Here is a 20,043-nt window from a genome sequence, read left to right as displayed (position 1 = left end):
AACGAATTTCTTTACAATCCATTATACAGATCTTGTTATCAGTCACTTCATATAGTGAGGAATATCGTATCTTACCATGTCTTAGGCTTGCGTGTGTTTCTCCCTGTCTATCCACATTTGTAGTCCAGCTTTCAAGATGCAAATATCTCCATATTGTCCAGTTGACACTCCATCAAACTTTGTATGACAAGACCAACTGTGAAGTGACAGAATGTCCCACCATCATGGTTCTTATATTGCCAGATTCCAGAGAGTCTCCCCTCTTCATATATGGCAGAATATGTCTTATTCCAACTTGCTATGGTGAGATACATGTAAAAATGTAAGAATTTAGGCACACAGATTTGTTTTCTTTCATTGATATAAAAATTGATATAAAATACAGGCACATAGAAGGACATGGAATGATGGCAAATCTGGTTAGTCCAGATTGTCCTGAAAAAAAAACAAGATATAGCATGTGTATGTAGCCTTTATAATGACTGTGATATGAGCTTAAAAGTGAAGGCAGTAAAAATACCCCCAAAAAGGCATAGGGACCATAGGGTTAAAATGTACCGAAATAAGGTACCGTTAGATAGATAACGCGGTGACGTCACCAAACTACGTTTTTAACTTGGAGACAACACATCGTAATGGCATGGGTATTCTTCCCAGTGTTGAATCAGATCTGCCTCCAGGGCCTGGGTCCAAACACAACACGCTCCCTGTGGTCCTATGGATGCCGCCATTGTTGTTGTTGCTTGCCAGCTTGTCAGTGTTGCCAGATTTTGGGAGAGAAACAAGCAACCAGGGCTATGGAAACAAGCCCAAAAGAAGGGACTATCATGCGTTTAAATAACTTATTAGATGGATATATATAGAGAAAGGTGACATTTAGAGAGCAAGCCCAAATAAGTAACCCCACTGTAGAAACAAGCTTAAAGTCGCGGCTAATAAGTGGACCTGGAAACCCTGCGGCTTGTCCTCCTCACATTTCTTCCCTCCTCCTGCGTGCTGACGTGGGACATATCCCGCCTCTCATTGGCTGATGCTCTTTGTCAGTTGTGTCACACTTCTCCAGTTTTCTAGCATGCCAGATATCCAGTCCCAGTCACAGACGAGGGGGCGACTTGCTTGTAGGCTTGTTCACACATGAGGACTCGTCGTGGCAGACTATCTGCCAACTCACCTCCGACCCAAGGTGGCTCTCAAGATCCTCTGTGACGTCAAAATCATGGTGAAAATCGTGTATTGTGAGCTAGGCTTAAGGCAGGGGTAGACCAGCAACTCTTTATGTTCTGTGAGGTAAAATTGCTGTTTCTGTTAAAGGAGTCTGGTGGCTGTAAAAGTATTTTAACCCTCTAAGAAAAGGGCAACCTAAAAAAAAAATTACATCAGTTTAAGTGTACGCTATTTGGATTATTTTCACCATTTCCTTGCTGTCAGACGGCCCTCTTTGACAGCAAACTGAAGCCATTACATCACCCTCTTCAAAGCCACCAGACTCCACTGATAGAAACACGAATTTAACCTCACAGCAGACAGGAGTTGCTGGTCTACAGCTGCCTCGGCCATTTGGTTTGTTTGTGTTATTGCATGAGTTTTGGAACCAAACTGACGTGAGGTCCACAGCAGTACATGGGTTTATATGTATCAACATCATCATGCAGAAACCTATGTCAGGTCACATGTGAAGAGGTTTTTAGAAGGGCTTGAGAAAAGCGCAATTTAAAGCTAAATGTACAAACTCTGAAATACATAAAGAACACTACTTGAAAGCTACAGACTGATATAAAAACCTTGAAATAATACTACTACTTGTAATAATGATCATAATAATAGTAATAATAATAATAATGGAGCTGCACTTTAATTGCAGCCCTAATCAACAGTCAGTGAAAAACTTTAATCACTCTCACAGACCCTGCTAAAATGCTGAAAATGGTAACTGCACTCTTGCGTCCTTCGTTTCAAAGACAAATAGTGTATGAAGACTCAAGAAGTTTATCTAGTACAGAGTAAATTAATTAACAGAAGCATGACTGATAACATGTAGTGAAGCAAGTTGTCTCTAAGGATGCTTTTCTGGGCACACTTTTTGGTTTCCATTAGAATTGGGCATGAAAAAAAGTTCCACAAGGACACTAAAGAATAGATTGAATGCTTTTGGAACATTTTTTGTTTCAAGTTTTTCGTTTGGCTATTGGTTTTCAATGTCAGTCTGCTCCAACCTTAAGAGGACACTCCTTTTTGTTGCTGCCGAATCACATCAATCAGCCAATTTGCTCCATTTCCGAGATTGCACCAGGAGAGAAGCTGTGATGGTCTGAGGGAACTCGAGTGGATGTTTAAAAGCAAAGATTGAAGTTGTTTGAGTGGTTTTTGGACCAGTTTGTACTGTGGATATCACACATGTACTCGATGCATCTCTGTCCCTTAGCATCACTGCTGTACATTTCCTGATTGAACAAACAATAACACATGAAATGAGGTACATGTTATGTCACATCCTTTTTTGAAATCTGAATTTTTCTCTCCCAGTTTTACGCTCGTTGTGCCCCCTTTGCCTTTGCTTGTCCTTTCTACCAATATTGGATAACCATCTAATTTGTTCCGTGCTACATCTCTTATATCTTGATCCTCTTCTCCTCTTTCTTTCTTTTTTTTTGTGAATAATTCCTTTTGATGAATTTCTCGCTGGCCTTTGATCTGTGCGGCAGAATGCGAGTGTATTGAGCAGTGGAAGCACATCAGATAGGGAAGGCAAACTCTTCAATGGAAGTCTGAGGAGAGCCGTGCAGCCTTGATCAACAAGGCAGGGGCATGAAAAGAAAACGCCTGCACATGAAAGGAGGCACCGAACAAAAGCCATCGACACGGGCGCCGTGAATCCTTTGTTTTGTCGAGATATGACAGAGATGTATTACTTTATCCGGCTCAACATATGGACAGTATCACGCTCCACTTTCTCCCATCTCTAACCTTTTGTCCTCCCATGAAAAGGAGCACAGCTGATCTTCTTTAAGTGAACACTCTGTATAATTGCTCCATTCGTTCGCTCTTGAATATGCTGTTTTCCTCCCATAGTGTTGATACTGGATGACACTGCCTTTCAAATGTGCAGGTATTTATTTTTGTTTGTGTGCCATACAAGAGAGGCTCAGAGCGCAATCTGCAAAGGTGGGCCTTTGAAAACAGAGACCTGAGATATTGAACTTGCTGTTCTTTACCTGAACGTCGCTGTTGATGCTCTTGTTATTTAATGTGTAAATGTAGCCCGCAGTGGGGAGGCTTTTCTCGTTTGTAGATTGTACACTCAGGCATGTCTCCTGGTGCATTATGCTGAAATAACTCCTGAGAAAAACACACACAGCTGAACTTTTTGTCTGTAACTCTGGTTCATCCGTGTAAGCTTAATCTGATCTTAAATCTCCTCCAGCAGCATCCTGTATCCAAATTCACACTGTCCCATACATTCAACACCTGGGAATGACAGCCACAGTGCACCACAGAGCAGCTTTTAGGGCTGAATACCTTGCTCAAGGGCACCCCTGCAGTATTTGTTGAATCAATCTCCTGTTCACTTTTCCCGACATTTCCAGCCCGTCAAAGGGCCTCTCTCACTGACCAGGATTACAAAGTTATCTGGACACCATGTAACACCCAGAGCAGCTCCTTTTTACTCCAGACCATGTTCCTGCTTTGAAGGGTGTTCCGGGTTTTACTCATCAAAGATATTCACTTAACTTCTAAAATCCTGCTCTGTGAGAAAGGGCCCCTTCAGTCAGAGGCTCACTTCTCAAGCCTCTGTACTGTGAGCTTTCAGACCAGAGGACTTCAGCAAGTGTTGTCATATGTCATGTTAGGTGTGTAATGAAAATGGCTCAGTAGGAAGCATTTTGTTTTAGAAATAGCAATATAGATATTCACTGAGTGAGAACGAAATAACATTTTTGTTTCCCTATCCGAAATGTCTCTTTTTCTCTGTGAGGTTCACTCTTACGAATGCACCAAGTTGGATTCACCAAACCCTCTTACCTGCACAAACTTAGTGTAAATTGTTAATTTCAGCCTGATGAATTCCACCTGCTGACGGGGAGGTGCACATCCATGCAATGTCATCATCAGCATAATAGACGCTTCCAAAGTTGCTTTATAAAACTGCCTAATCCACAAAAGTCTCATCCACAAAAGACAAATTTCACACTGTGGAGATTTAAGTCCTCCTGTCAGAGATTAACAGACGAGTTTGCCATTGTTAGTACAGTCGTCGTACCAGGGAAAATATTATGACAGTTTTTTGACACATTAGATTCCAAAAAATATCTTTCTAAAGCAATGGTTCCATGACTAATTTGAGATATTTGTTTACTCCCTGTGGAGAGAGGCAGACTATCAACATGACTTGTATGACATGTCTGCAACACTTGTGGACTTTGTTTGTATCTAAAATAAATCAGTATCACCTGTATGTTCCACTTAGGAACAAATCTCTTTGTATGAGTGGTTCTTGTGGGCCCTGTGTGTTAGAAGTAACTTCTAAAGTTGCTGCTTGTAGCAATACATTGCTCCTTTGAAAACTTAATATATTTGGGCTTTGACATACAATCAGAAATGTGTTCTTCAAAATCAGAATCAGGTTTATAGATAGGTGTAGGTGTATGTCGGTTTTCACATACAAGCAATATGCCTTGGTGTTTGGTGCATAACAATCAACATATAGGAGAAAATGAAGACAACAGGAAGTACTGCAACTGTCAAGAAAAAAAAAGTGACAAAAAGATATCAAAATTTGTACTGTATATCTCTTGAAAAAAAATTGAGCTTGAAAGTTTTGTGCAGGAATGTGTAAAAGTACACAGAGCAATTTACAGACTGTATAAAAGTATGGACATAGCCGACATGACGTCACCCATTGGTTTGTGATGTCTAGTTCTGAAGCCTCTAGTTTGGCATTTTGGCCGTTGGCAGAGCCAGAAGTGACCATATTTGGATGAGAGGGTGGAGCTGTGAAGGAGCCAGCCAGCCTCAAGTGGCGATTTGACAAACTGCAGGTTTCAAAACTTCTGCGTTTGCTTCATGTTTTACCCCTGGAGGTTGCCGCTTGGTGCAGTTCGGCTGTATAGAAACATGATAGTCCAGAAGATGTGTGCTAATGTAGTATAAAGTAATGTAGATATGCACACATAGACATATGGACACCCCTTTTTACGCCACCGCTAACAACTGTGCTCTTGCAAGTAATGCGCAGCAGATCTGTCAGAGATTAATGGATGGCATACTTGAGCAGGTGAGAGTTGAAAGCTATATGCATTAAGGCGCCCTGCATTTTCTACAGTGTAAATAAATTGCATATCTACCACCTATTCATTATGATAACAATAGCTCTTGTGTGGAGTATCATGATCCTTGTCAGCCTCTTGATGGCGGAAGGGTGTTGGTGTGAATCAAAAGCACAATAACAACCCCATTAATGATGACTATATGTAGTATTTAGTGTCAAATACAAATTACTGGTGAATCATCGGCCACGCTCATTGTAATTGTTGGTCTCTCTCCTCACTCTAACAGTCTTCACATACTGAAATTGTGTTAATGCCCTAATCATGCAGGTGAATGAATGAGTGAATGAAGCTGTAAAATGCCGGCTTTCCAGGAATAAATAATAGCAGACTTTTAGTGAGATAGTATGCTGTGAATTTCAGAAATAATGCAGAAGGATTTTGAAAAGGTTTCAAACCGTAAACCCACAGGTCATATCATTTTCTCAGCCCACAGAGGATTATGCAGCCCAATTCAATTTGAGTTAAAAAAAAAAAATACAACATGAAATCCCTATAACTGGAGTTAATGGCTTGTCAGCCGACAACATGGTTACACTGAAAAGCCACCCACAGTGTAAACATGCCAATTATCTGAGCTGTTGGCTGCCCATAAATGTTATTCTAAAATTAAACTTTTTTTGCCTTTGTAGCTCAGTGTATCACATCCCATACCTAGCTGTAAATGAATGCCAAATAATAATTAAAATTTTAATGCTTTTAGTTACTGGAAGATTCCCTCCATTCCTCATACTGCCTTTCCTTCGCTAACACGTATCCAATTAATTTACATGTTTGAGAGATCCCTTGCTGTGCTTTGTCCCACCTCAGGAAATGAAACACATTAAGGGAGGAAAACGCTCTTAAAATAAATGTTTAATTGTGACTTGATGGGAACGTGAGGCAGAAGCATGATGTGTGTCCAATTTGGTATTTTTACAGAAATCAGAACTCCCTCCACTGTTCTGCTTTTACTTAGTATCTAAAGAAAGTCAGAAAGCTACTTTTGTGTTTGTGAATACATTTCAGAGACCTGCATTATCTCTCAGGACGTGCCTGGTGGTCTGATTTATCATTCCACTGTTAGGCAGAGGAGGCAGTTTGAAGACACATCAGGGAGCTAATCACACAGATCATTTATCAACAAAGCTGCAGTTACACATTCGCAGAGACGGTTGCTGATGCTTCCAGCTGCGACAAACTTTTCCAATTTCCCATTTAAATTTCTCCGAATGACGCCATGCTCTTTCATTACATATGCTGTAAGAGCTATATCTAATCAGGCAAAGGCCACAAGCTTTCACTGCCAATTATAGTTTATTCAAGGCCACTGAAGTGCGGCAAGACAATAATTCCTGCTGTAATGTGAAGACTTTGTTTTTTATCCTATGCCACCATGTTCAAACTGATATTATTACCAGCTGTGACAGTGTTGCATCAGCTTATATTGTATGCATCTCATGAGGCTATGTAAGTGAGTGCGTGCTTCATCATGGCAAAATGTGGTCCTGCGACAACAGTTGTATCAGGAGTCCACAGAAGCAGGTTTAAGTATTTTCAAGGTCCTTATATGTCTGTCTACGAACAGATTTTGTCAAAGTGATAGCACCACAACTGTGCAAGATGTAGTCACAAAGCTTTATAGGTGTGTAGTTGAGGTGAATTTATGGTTTAAGTTCAAAAATGGGTGTGGTCAAAGCAAGGGCGGGGTAGTAGGGAAGGGGGCATTGACCACCCCATTTTCAACCCCTGGCTCACAGAGCTTAACAGGTGTGTAGTTGAGATAAAAGTGGGATAAAAATGGGCGTGGTCCAAGCAAGGGGGCTGTAGTAGGGGTTGAGCAGCTAGGGAAGCGGCCATTGGCAAAACTATTTTATGCCCCTGGCCCATGGTACTTTACAGGTATTTAGTTGAGATAACAATGAGCGCAGAGTTCGAAGATGGTTGTGGTCCAATCAATGGGGCCGGAAGTAGGGAAGGGGCTATTGGTCACCCCACTTTACACCCCTGGCCCACAATTGGATAGCATCAGAACCGTGCAAGATGCAATCATGACACTGTTAAGCTGTGTAGTTGCAATCAAAATGATTGTCGAATTCCGAGATGGGCATGGTCCAAGCATTTGTAGCATAGTTTGATGTATCACGGCTGGAGTGATCCCATTGCCAGAAGGACTCTAGTTTTTGTTTTGTTTTATGTGAATATTCCATACATATGGATGTTCCAGCATCTAAAGTTTGCAAAGTAAGGACCTAAACTATCTAATACCTGTAATGATTAGAGATTATTTGCTTTCATCTGATGCTGACAATCATTTTCTAACAGGATAAGCCATATCTTATTCAGATTGTGAATGCCTCTGTACAGGACAACCGTCAACGCCAGCTCTGGTCTTAAATCACAGCTTATTACTGTTCATTGAGTTTACATTGGTTGAATAAAACCACTAAATCCATCTGCTTAAATTTGTCATTCACAATCTCATCTCAGGAATCATCTATTATCCTTCAACTACAATATCATTATCGTAAATTTTGTGCCAGAAAATATGGACACTGACGGATTGAGATCCAGTATGTGAAGAGATGGGGAATAATACAGTATTTAAGAACTGAATCATCATGGCACAAAATTAGAGAGAGTGATTCTGCAATTTTCTGCTTTCCATCAACCACCTTGAATTTTTCAATGGATATCTCATTTTGGAATTTCAGCTGTATTAGCATCTTTGTGGTAACAAATCCTCTCTTACACACACACAGATGCCAGCTAACGGTGACTGTGTGTATGTGTGTGAGACCAAAGCCGTCCTCGTGACAACTAATCTCCTCTTTCCTCCTTCCACCACATTGTTGATCAGTGTCCTGTTACTGAAAAGCCAACGCAAAATGCCATGATTATGAGCTGTCAAATGCCAATTACCGGTAATTCAACTCCCCAGTGTGTAGTGGATGAGACAGTCACTCAGCGCCGGCTCTCCCCTGCCTCTTCCCTGCTCTACGCGTCACATTTGAAGAATTATAGATGTTTTTTTTTCATGTGTGAATGTCACAGGCATCAGATTTTAATGAGTGTTGACCTGTTTAACGACTGTGCTGTGTGAAAAATATATCAAAGTCTGCCATGATTGATGTTGTTCATAGGGCTGAGTATCAGAAATTCAAAATTACAATACCAGTACTTATACCGGTACCCTTAAAGTGATAGCAATATTATCAGAGTAATTCATTTTATGCCTTTTTTTCTACTTGATTCACCACCCATCATGTGAATGGAAGCATTCAGTAGCATAAAATGCCTTCAGACATGACAGGTGTGTAGTGTATACATACTTTTTGGAGGTTTGGTGGCATCTAAGCACGCTGAACTGCAGATGATGCAAAACTATGATCAAGCAAAAAATAAGTTAATCAACCACCTGAAGTGGAGCTGATCATCAGACTGTCAGCTCTATACAAAACTTGTCAGGAGTGAGACAAGGACAGAGACAATTAGGAAAGGGTGCTGCGGCACTTTCCAAATTGTGTGTGTGTGTGTGTGTGTGTAAGAGAGTGAGAAAGAGGGGGCTTTGACTGATGATGCTGGACTCAGTAGTTGATGACTGACAGCCGTCGGTGATTGGCCCAACCCTATTCGATACTTCAGTCGATACCTCAAAGCTACCGAGTACTGATACCCAGTCCTACTGATACACTCATGACTCCAAGTCTTAAATGTAAAGAATAATAGTGTACTTAAGATATTCTTTAAGAAAGTGCTACCTCCAGACAGTTATAACTGGCTGAATAGGCAACTTTTGGTTCTGGAGCTCTTTAGCCCCTCTCCAATGGCTTCTTGTGCCTTTGACAAAAAAAGATATGGAAATGAATAACTTTTTTATCAACTTAAAATCATTTATTATTATAGTAGGCCTAAAGTGATTTTTACCGTCTCCATTTTCCAGTATTTTGCATTTCCAGTTGCAGCCAAAAATGTCTCTTTTGATAGTTAGAGTTGCCGACCCCTGAACTAAGGGAATATTATTACCTCTACCTCTTTAGCCTCTTTGATCTCATTGTTTTACAGCCTGTAACTTTACTGTTTTGGTTCACTTTCACAGCTTTCATCAGCCTCATTTGCCACCTCAGTTGAAAATCTTATCAGCAGAAAAGCTCTAAAAACTCACTTATTGCTTTCAGACAGACACATTTAGCAACTATATGGTGCATACTGTGCAACATTTAACAGTTCAGGAGATGGAGATCCTCCCTGGGAATTGACAGAGACAAAACCAGACCTAAAAGGAGAATAAATATTGGGACGTTCACTCATCAATTGGCCTTAAGCAGGATGAATGCTAAAGTTACTCTGTATCCGCTGAATGTTTAAATAAGAGCTCTTACTTTACAAGTTTGCCTCATCAACACACAAGGCAATATGTTAGCATTCTGTTCACTGCTGGTTTCCGCTGCCTGCAAGTGAGTAAAAAAAAAAAAACAAACAATTTATGAAATGATGGATGACCCTGACGAAGACCACAAGCTGAAATGTGTTGGTCCGTTGTATGTACTAAAAGTGTTGCTAAAGTTTTTACCTCTTAAAAGAATAATTTATTAAAAGTAACGATCTCAAGACCTCCTACACTGTTTTACAATCTCTGAAGTGCTCTTAAAATCTTCACAGCACAAAATTTAAAAGAAGAAACAAATGAGAAAAGAAAATGTTGATGTTGCCCACATTCATCAGTCATCTTGACTGTTTTTTAACACTCATCTCTGACATCTCAACTAGTTATGTAGACTGATGTTTGTCCTCACAGCCGCCCTCCTCCCCTCCTCTTGCCACTTAATGACAAAATGCTTTTGTCCTCATATGGAGATTCTTCTCATAAAATTACAGCAATGCCATAAGCCACACAGAGTCAGGTAACTGTGATTAAAATCTTCCCTGCATGAATCTCTCAGACCTCCTCTATCCCTTGTTAGCAGCACAGTTATGTTAGTGGCCTTAAGCTTCATTTATGCTTGATGGCTCAAAGCTCTCGACAGCTGTCTCTCCACAAAAGCTGGTATGTCTCACCTCAACTCTGCGTTCACACCTGAGCGACAAAAGCTGCAGGACAGAGAAATGATTTAGTGGAGTGATCACACAGTTAACCCCATGTTCCTGCAGGTTTCGCCAAGACAGATGTTTCACTCCTGGATGAACACAGAACTAAGTAGAAATTTTTACATGCATATTGATAAGTCATCTAGGAGCAGGATTTTTTCTTTTTAACACCCAAGACTGTGAACATGAAGTTGTGACCTGTGCAGCTGAAGCCTATTATAGGTGCACCATTGTGTTTTAGACTTAATTTCAGCCTATCATCCGGCCATTAGTCTAATTTGTTCACAATAATTTTAGTGTCTAGAATATAATAGTAGACAATGGGACGCTGTTTGAAAAACATAATGCCCAGAATTAATGTGACTTCACAGAACAAACATCAGCCACCGCCATCGGTGAATGTCATCTTATTTGCTGATAGGCCAGTGGTAAGTCAATATCGGCTGATACCGATGTTCCGCCGATAAATCAACGCGTGCTTACAAATTAGCTTCATCCTCCATTGCTCTTATGTTAAAATGATTCTCAGTGCAGCACCTTCAGCTTTGCATTACATTATTATTTCCATTCTAGGGTTTGACAGCTGTTGGCAATCACCCAGATAAAAGCTGACATAAGTGACATCATGACAGGCTGACAAAAAGAAAATCCAAAACAAAACAGCTTTGGTTCACTGCTCTCTATAAGTATGTGATTTGGATGTTAATGTGCATGAGCCATCAGCATATCCCTCACGCTTACGCTGCGTGCCTGTCTACATAGGGAGGCTCCACATAAACAGGCAAATGCCACAAGCCTCTAAATGTCAATTAACTGTGATTCATCTCTCCGTGGTGCACTGGGAGGGAGGCGGTGTGGCTGTTCATTTAACCGCCCCCCGTCTTTGACTCTTCATTTATGTTCAGCTGACGCCCCAATCCACAGTGACTTCTGCTGAGTGCAATAGCAGAATATGCTACAAATTGTGGGGCCATCGGGGTTGTTAGCAAATAATTGAAAGGACCAGAAAGATAAGGATCATAGTGGTGCAATGACACCAATCTCACTGATAGCAGGACTAGAAAAATACAGAGCATAACCACAGTCATCAATTACATGTGATTTCACAGGGCAGAAAGTTTGCCTCCAATAATTATCTGTAACAATGGAGGGAGCATGTGCTTCAATAAAGTCGGGGAAAAATACATAACTGAAGTTGACTCTGGATCAAGAAGCCGAACAAAAATATAGGTATTAATACTGTCTCATCGTTGAACTTTGCTTGTAGTTTCCTTTTACTTTTAGTTTCTTCAAGGGTATTTGTCTGATCTGAAGCACACTCAGCAGCTCTTTTGAGCCTTCTCCCATTTATCTCTCTTAAGGTCTATTCAAAAACCATTTCTGAGCTGCCTTGATTACTGAAAACTTTGAACAATGTCCTCCTCCTGCTGAAGGAAAGAGAAATTTTTGGTGTGTGGAAATAAGAAAGGAGAAAAAATCTATTTAAACCCATCAAGTGCTTTAAATTGTTAAAAACGATGAGCTTTAGGAGGATACTGAAACTAGTGATTTAGAGTTGCATTTCAATAAGTTCAACATATTTAAAAAATAAGTGGTCAAAATCGAAGAAGCAGAGATATCTTGACTTTTAGTCTCCAGTGGGGTCAAGCTCTACTGGAGCCAATATTTCCCATAATAATGCAGCTCAGTAGTATCCTTTATTCAACCCTCTCCTCCTCTAAAATGCACACTTATTTCAAACCCCACACCTTCAGTTTGTAATGCAGGTTTTGTGTTATGGTATATTATGCAGGATATTCTAAAAAACAATTTATAGACTCATAAAAAAGTAATCCCTCTAAGTCATCACTGATGACCCACTAGAAGTGTTTGAAGGTGTATTTATGTGCAGAGACTGTCCTCTATCTGTATTTTCCTTTTTTGTTATTTTGCTGTGGTCGAGACGTTCCTGGGCACAGTGAGCAGGTGACATTGAGGGCTATAAAAAAATGTAGCCACCAAGTGCCAGACTGTAAGCATCAGGCAGCAGACACAGCACTGAAAAAACACAAACATAGCGAGGAAAACGACGAAATCTGAAATATTAAATAAATGTCTAAGGGGGTTAGGCATTGGATTTAGTATTCTTGCGGCCTGAGGATGGAAACTCTTCCTGAGCCTCTCAGTGCCGGCCTGTTTTAAGTGGTACCTTCTTCCCAACCTCAACAAGACAAAAGATAGTCATCCTGGTGACTGGGATCTTTAACAAGTCTGCTGGGCTATCCTTATACCTGGTCTAAGAGTTGACCCTGTGCTAACTTAGCCCCCTTTCACAACCACAGTCTTAGCTCAGGGTTAACCCATGCCCAGGGCTGTACGATTCACTGTTCATTTCTACTAGTCCTGACTAGTCCTGGATTAAATGTTAGTTGGAACATAAAACTCATATTTACATTTTAAATTTCTATCATTTACTTAGCATTTTACAATGGCGACTTTCAGCCCTGGGTTTAGTCCATTTTCAGGGGATAACCCTACAAACTAGGGGCTAACCCTGTGACAGAGCAGGGCCTGCAAGCCCTGGGCTAAAGTCAGAGTTAGCCCACATGGAGTGTGCCAAGATTGTGCCATTGAGCACACTTTGTTAGCCAAAGGGGCTACATGAGTGGGCTAAGTGCAGTGTTAAAAGCCAAATGTTACAGTAACCTAAAAGAAATAACTCATTATAACACTGCTTGTGTTGTACGACTTGTTGACTTGTTGCTAATTGTTGGATTTAAATATCCAACAATAAATCAGATCCCCGGATTCAATTCCATTGTACGTCATGCACGTCACAAAGCAGGAAGTGCTTAAAGTTACATTCAGTGGCTGAAAATGTTCCTATTACTTTGATTATGATCAGGGAGAAAAGATTACAAGAACATTGTTGCCAAACGTAAATTGTTGAAAGTAAAAAAAAAAACACAACCTCAAGCCTTGTGAAACACCGACTACAACAGCACAACGCATTAAGATTCGTGAAATACACCCCCCCAAAGGTGAGTCCTTCTTGGCTGCAGATAATGGCTGTAGCCCGTCACTGGCTTAACAACCAAAACTGGATTTTAATGGACAGCTGCAGGCTACAAGAGACAGAGAATTAATGAAGCTTGTGGCTCAATATGTGGCGGATGAAATGTTAACCTTTTATATGATTCCCCATCTCTCAGACAGATTCTTGGGAAAATACTTGTCACAGGCAACAGAAGACCCCCCCAGAAATAATTTGCAAGCTATCCAGCCGTAGTCGTACACACCGGAGATTTCTCTGATATTCACACAGAGGTGCAAATGCGAACTCTTTTGAGGAGAAAGCATGCAATTACTCACTTTGCGGGGTGTAACTAAATGGTAATATGACTATAATTGTACCAAATTACTATTGGCAGGGAGTAGACTAATAAGTAAAACATTGCTTTTTAAAAGATTAATGAGTAATAAATGGCATATTTTGAATTCTTTTAACCCAACACTGCCCCTACACTGCCACATAAGACACTTCCTGAGAGGAACTGCCCACTGGGGACCTCCTCTGAGAATTACATACCTTCAAGAGCTTTTTTTTTTGGTTTGTATTGCACCAAAAAAGGAATGACATTCCCCAGCCATCAGAGATTCTTAAATTTCACTGTGAAGAATCAAAATCGCATTGTTTTTTTCCCCTGTCACATATGTGCTCAGTAAAGCCTGGACTTCACTGCCGATTCATTTGTCTGTGTTTTCTTTTTTTATGTGTGTGTTGTCTGTTGCTTACACAGCTAACAGGTTTTAAAAAATGGCAGTCGGTGATACATTGGCTGTGTTTGACCAGTCACCGTACACTAACATCACTCATGGTTCCTCTTTTGCTGAGAGAGTATCTTAAGTGTAATAGGAGCTTAAAAAAGGCGTTCTAGAAACTACAATCATTTCCAGTTCTTGAGGTGTGGACATGACAAAAAGGGGAGTTCTGAGAACTACAAAAAAGTACCTCTGTTTTGAAAACACCTACACCCACCTGCTTGTGAGGACTAAACTAAACTTCTCGAGTGAAATCAGTGGAATGCCCCTTTAAAAATACTACATGTCTGCAAAGTTTGGGTGTTTTCCTTAAGAAGCCTCTAGTATTTTCGCTTCCAACTTCAGCTGTTGTGAGCTAAAGTCACACTCCCTACAGCTCAAATAAAATATTGATTCCAGATTATGTTCCCCAGACAAATATATTGTTTCTATAGTTGCACACAATCAGACAAACCAAATGGCAAAGTTTAAAACACACTTACAGTATGTATCTACAGTGTTTAACAGGAACAAAGTATGAGCTCAGATTCTTGACCCGTAAAAGAGAGGAAAAAAAACACACACCCAATAAAACGCCCACAAGTGGCAACTTTTTTGTGAGCAAGTTGGTCATGTAGGTCTGCGCTAACAGCGAGAGAGAAACTTTCCTCATCCTCTTGCTTTCGCTCATCTCGTCTCTCTGAGCCAGGCTGCTCGGTCTCCATGGGGCTTTTTGGATCCAGACTCTGAGGAAATGAATCATATCGGATGCAATCTCATGCTCTCTGCTCCCTTCCTTTTCACTCTTTCAGTGTTTTACTTTTTCTCCTCTTCATATCTCTTTATGGTCATATCTCATATCTCCACTCTGTGGCCTCCTTTCATTCTTCTCCGCTCTCTCTGGTTTTAAATCATCCTTCTTTGTTTCCTCCCTCAGTCTCCCCCTGCAGCTCCATCGCCTTCAGTCTCTCTGCTTTAGTCATTCCTTTAGTTGCTTTACTCTTTCAAACCTTCTTCCAGACTTTTTCCTGCCTTGCTCTTTTATTCTGTTGCATTTATCCTTCTCCATAGATTCTTCTTCACGTTCCCTTCCTTTCTCAGATGCCTTTTACACTCTTCCTGACTTTTTCAGTGTTTCGCTTTTCGGTTTTAACCACCTCTTTTTTCTTTCTCCATCATCCACATCTTCCTCTCTTTTTTTCTCTCTGTATCTGCTCTCATATTTTCCCTCCTGCGTCACAGAAGAGATTTCATTGACCACTATGAATAACCCCGAGCTTTATGTGATTCATGGCTTGGGTGAGGCTGTCTAGTGTGTGTGTGTGTGTGAGTGTGTGTTTTTCTGCTTCTTCTTGCACAGTGGGAGTTGTGTGTTGATGTGTTTAATTGGGGGGAAATTAATCTGTGTGTTTGTGCACAAGAGAAGAAAAATAGGAGGAGAAGAATGTGACGGAAGAGGAGGCAAATAACACAGACTGAGATGAACTTTTGGCCTGTTGCTGCTATTCTTGTTTATTTTTACTGTAGTGTGCATATACGTGTGTGTGTTTGTGTGCGCTACTATCTTACAGTAGGAATGGCTAACCAGTTTGACAGCCCATTGTCTCCCTCAGGGTAGAGGCTGTGGTTCAATGACTGAGTCAGCCTCATTTGCACTTACATTACAAGATTCTCTGATTTATGCAAACACACACTCATATGTACAGTAATTGCACATGCACACACCTTCACAACACACAATGCACACATGGGTGGACACGTGGCTGCATACATGCTGTAAATCCCAAACAACTCAACACTCTCTGCAGAACACACACACACACACACACACACAAACACACACACACACTTCACATTCTTTGTAACTGTGTTTTACAGCTGATTTACAGACTAAACCCCAGCCAGCTCCATTCACCTCCACGCTGCGGCATGTAGCATATTGTCCTAATCAATCCCTCACACACTAAGAGGCTTTTTCACTGGAACCACCCGGGGCTAGCTAGCGGTTAGCGAGCGCTTATCCCCTTTTCTTGTGGAGAGAGCGAGAGGCCGGCTCCCCGCAAGAATTTTATCTTTACAGACGCAGAGGCTGGCTGAGAGGGCAGAGGGGAGGCGGTGGAGAAAAGACCTTGGTGGGATTTGATCCCAGGTCAGCAGGGGGTTCATGGTAGGGGTCTGAATCACTGCTTGACTGCCAAGCAGAGAGCAGTTAAAGGAGCGGGGGCAAGCGGAGGGAGAAAAAGCAAAAGCATCATTATGTGTTGGAGTTACTAAAGTGAGCATCGAGAGGTTTGATGATGAGGTTCATTGTGGCAGAATGACTCCATTCCAAGGCACGAACAATCAGAGACTCTTTAGAAATGTCACTTGATTGCAGATGGAAGCTGCCAAACACATCCAGCAGCTGGACTAGATTGCATTAACAAAGGATTACAAGTTCTCTGATCCTTTTTTTGTTTTGTTTTTCTTATTTATTCTCTTTGAGTCATTTTCTCTCTTCCTCCATCTCCTAATGACGAGGATTACAAGTTCATTAAAGTTCATTAATTTTTACAAATTTGAAATATGTAATTAGTTGTTTTTAAATATATACTTTTATTTTTAACATGGCACAACTGCTTTGATTTGTCCCACTGCTTGAGAGCTACTTGTTGACAACCCGTTCCAAAAGAAAAAAAAAAAAAAGAGCCACTGCTAGGAGGCAGGGACAATTTAAGTTAGCTGCTGAAGTGCTTTTAATGAAACAAAGACAAGGCTTGCATCCATTATAAAGTATCCAGTTGTTTTTTGTGATCTTGTTGTTTAGCAGAATGCTCAGGGTTTCCTGCTGCTCTCACATGCAAACTAGTGGAAGTTTCCGTTGAAAGTGCAAATGTATTTTCTGCTACATCAGTTTTATTTGTCAAATCCATCTGAGATTCAGTGGAAGCCCGGCTCTCCTGAGTGTATTAGTACGCAGAGACCAGACAGGATTGGTAGCAACACTGAATCTTGTTTGGGAAAAAAAAAATAGGGTATCACAGCTACGCTCTTACAAAAATGTAAAAAGAGAGGTTCAAAAGAAGTCTTGCAACACATGATTTGGGCCCCGGCAGCAGGCGGCTGCACACAGTAGACTCCGTTGATCTCAGAGTAAGAGACGAATGTTGAGAAAAGTCGTTCCACTCGTCCAATTTAAACTCTGTATTCTGCAACAGCCTGCAGGTCAGCAGGTAGTGCAAGGTGTTGAGACAGTGCTCGACTCTGACCATCCTCCTTTCATCTCTGTTTTGAGTTTGAACAGATGGGGAAGCTAACTGGCTGACCGGCCCCGCTCTCTCAACGCTGTTTTTCATGCTCAAGCGAAAACTTACAGGTGCCTTCCACCATATTTCTAATGAATTTAAAAAAAGCTGGAGCGGCTGCAGTGTTCCTGAAGGCTCGCCCCCTAGCGATGCCTCCTGGTAGACGAGCTTTATTGTAATGAGGAGGACCTAGTTGAAGGGAAGCTGGTTTAGATGCTGCCTCAGGCTTGTTATCAAAGGGCTCATGATTCAAATGCTCTTTCACTGTCTCTTGAAAGAACTCTCAGTTTTCTCTCTCACTTTCTTTCTTAATTCCCCCTCATTTCTGTATCTGTCAGTTTCCCTCACGCCTCTCTATAACCTTGTTTTGACAAGGTTATAGAGAGACAATACCAATATGAGTGGGAGGGAAAAACATTAATCACAGCAATTTAATTTAAAAAACATCAGATTCATAATGAAATGCTAATACTCCATTGTTACCAGAGTGCTCTCTCCCTCTCTTTCTCTGTGTCTCTCTCTCAATCTTCTCCCTCTCAGTCTGTGTTTGTTCAAGTCCCTCTTTTAGTTCCAATACAAACAAACATGTTAAATTATTCAAACAGTATTGGTTTCATGGACGATGCATAATTTCCCTCTCCGTCTCCTTTTTTCCTGCCTCCAGGTATCGGGGCTCAGAAAGTCCGAGTCGACGAGGAGCTGGAGGCGTATCCCACAGAGTCTGTTAAACTCACCTGCGAATTTATCGATGGAGGCGGCCGGACCAAACTCACACAGGTAGAACGATGGAACATGGCGTTGTGTTTTTTTGTGGCTTTTGATGCACTGAAGCTCAGAGTGTCAAAGTAAGAGTGACAAGGTAGTTATGTCTAATGGAGTGAAGTCATTGAAAGAGAAGATGAGGTCAAATGTCCTTTATGACATTTTCTTGTGCAGACAAAAGAAGAATGTGCCAACAAGAAATTAACGGCACACATTTTGCTTTGTTAAAGGAAGGGAAAAGTTTGCTGCTCACCATACTCTTTTCTTTGTCGCATCAGAAATAAATCATCTGCTTCTTTGGAGATTACTAAATTCTGATCTGTTTCTCCTTAACCCCCCCCTTAGGAGAAATAAAGAGCTAAAGAATAAATCAGCAGGAGTTCTTTTGCTGTACTCATAGGCTTCTCAGAGGTTTCTCAAATCTGACAACAGATTAAATACACAGAGCTGAGACCTGAATTTGATCTAATTGAGACTAATTTCTGAAATTTAGCAGCCTCATTTGTTTGCCAATTAAGTTGTCTTTTGTATATTACAAGAGCTGATTATTTCAGACTATTAGAAATTACTGCAGCAAGAGAGGAAAAAGAGCATTTTAAGATCTTAAATTAGGATCAGGCCGAGACAAGAGGAAGGCTATTTACCAGGAGCCAAATTTAAGAAGGATGAGGAAATCATCAAAATCTCATACTGATGTTATATTGAGCTCAGTTATGTTTGGGGGAAATAGGCTGGACAAAGAAGCGATCTTGCTTTGAATTTTCCTTCTTCTTGGAATACTCTGTAGCATGGGGAAACAGCTCTACCAGGTCCAACTAAGACCTTAACCATGAGTGTCAAGCATACGGCGACGGGCCAGACCAGGCCTAAAGGGTCCAATCTGGCCCACTCCATGACTTTGCACATATATTTTGCCCTATATTAATATTGATGCCCACGTGAAGACCAAGACGTGCTGAGTTTCAGGAGCAAATTAAACTAGAGAACTTGACATGTAAAATCTGAGCTATATTGGGTGTGTTTGTAAATGCAATCTGACGCTCGACACTAAAATGAGGGCCATGTTGTTTGAAGAAACGGAGCGTTCTCTCCAGACACAGTGCCCAGAGTACGCTCTGCTGCTCTGAGATTGTGGTGTTCTGATAAACCCAACGGTACATTTTAACAGTGCTCCAAATTAACAAACAATCCAAGTTTTGCCGGAGTGCACTCCAGCACTCAGAGTAAGTATTTCTGAACGCAACCACTGTTGAAAGTTTTCTTAAGACATCTCGGGCTGCTCACCATCTGTTTTATAAGTGGATGAACATTTCAGAATGTACTTCTTTGCATTAAAAGAAAGGGAACAATTTGGAGGTGTTGTTATTTATAGGTTTCTTTGCATTGGTTTGACTGATCTGGCCCACTTGAGATCGAATTGGGCTGTATGTGGCCCATAAACTAAATGGGTTTGACACTTCTGTCTTAATGCGATAATACAGATGTTATGAAGTGGGGTTGTATGAGGTACTTATCCATAGTCAGTGCATTAGCTACAGTTAATGTCAGTCACCATGCCCCCAGTTTGAAGAAGCAAGCAGCTTAGAAAGCTGAGGAACATACTGCTGTGGACGGTATAAAAATCAATTTAAGTGAATACTGTATGTAGAATATTTTCACCACATTACCTTGAAATCAGACAGTGATATCAGATGTGAAACGTTTTATTGCTCTCTTAAAAGCCAGACTCCATTAGGAAAAACAGTAATTTAACATCTCTATCTCTGGACACAGGGAATGTTGGTTTACCACTACCTTAATCACTTAGTTCAGGGGTCTGCAACCTT

The 20,043-nt window shown here is 40.9% G+C and overlaps 1 protein-coding gene across 4 annotated transcripts in view; it reads left to right on the top strand.

Annotated features, from left to right (window-relative positions):
- The window catches only part of pvrl2l (PVR cell adhesion molecule related 2 like), a 445,969-nt gene that overhangs the window by 162,618 nt on the left and 263,308 nt on the right, over positions 1-20,043 (top strand). For all 4 annotated transcript variants that reach the window (XM_033637392.2, XM_033637391.2, XM_033637393.2 and 1 more), the window contains exon 2: positions 18,120-18,232. In XM_033637392.2, coding sequence (XP_033493283.1) covers positions 18,120-18,232 — 113 coding nt within the window. The remainder of the gene's footprint in view (positions 1-18,119; positions 18,233-20,043) is intronic.

Source organism: Epinephelus lanceolatus, chromosome 16 (genome assembly GCF_041903045.1).
Source record: "Epinephelus lanceolatus isolate andai-2023 chromosome 16, ASM4190304v1, whole genome shotgun sequence".
NCBI classification, from domain to species: domain Eukaryota; kingdom Metazoa; phylum Chordata; class Actinopteri; order Perciformes; family Serranidae; genus Epinephelus; species Epinephelus lanceolatus.
The sequence above is the reverse complement of the archived record's forward strand: the minus strand, read 5'-3'. Positions and strand labels throughout refer to the sequence as shown.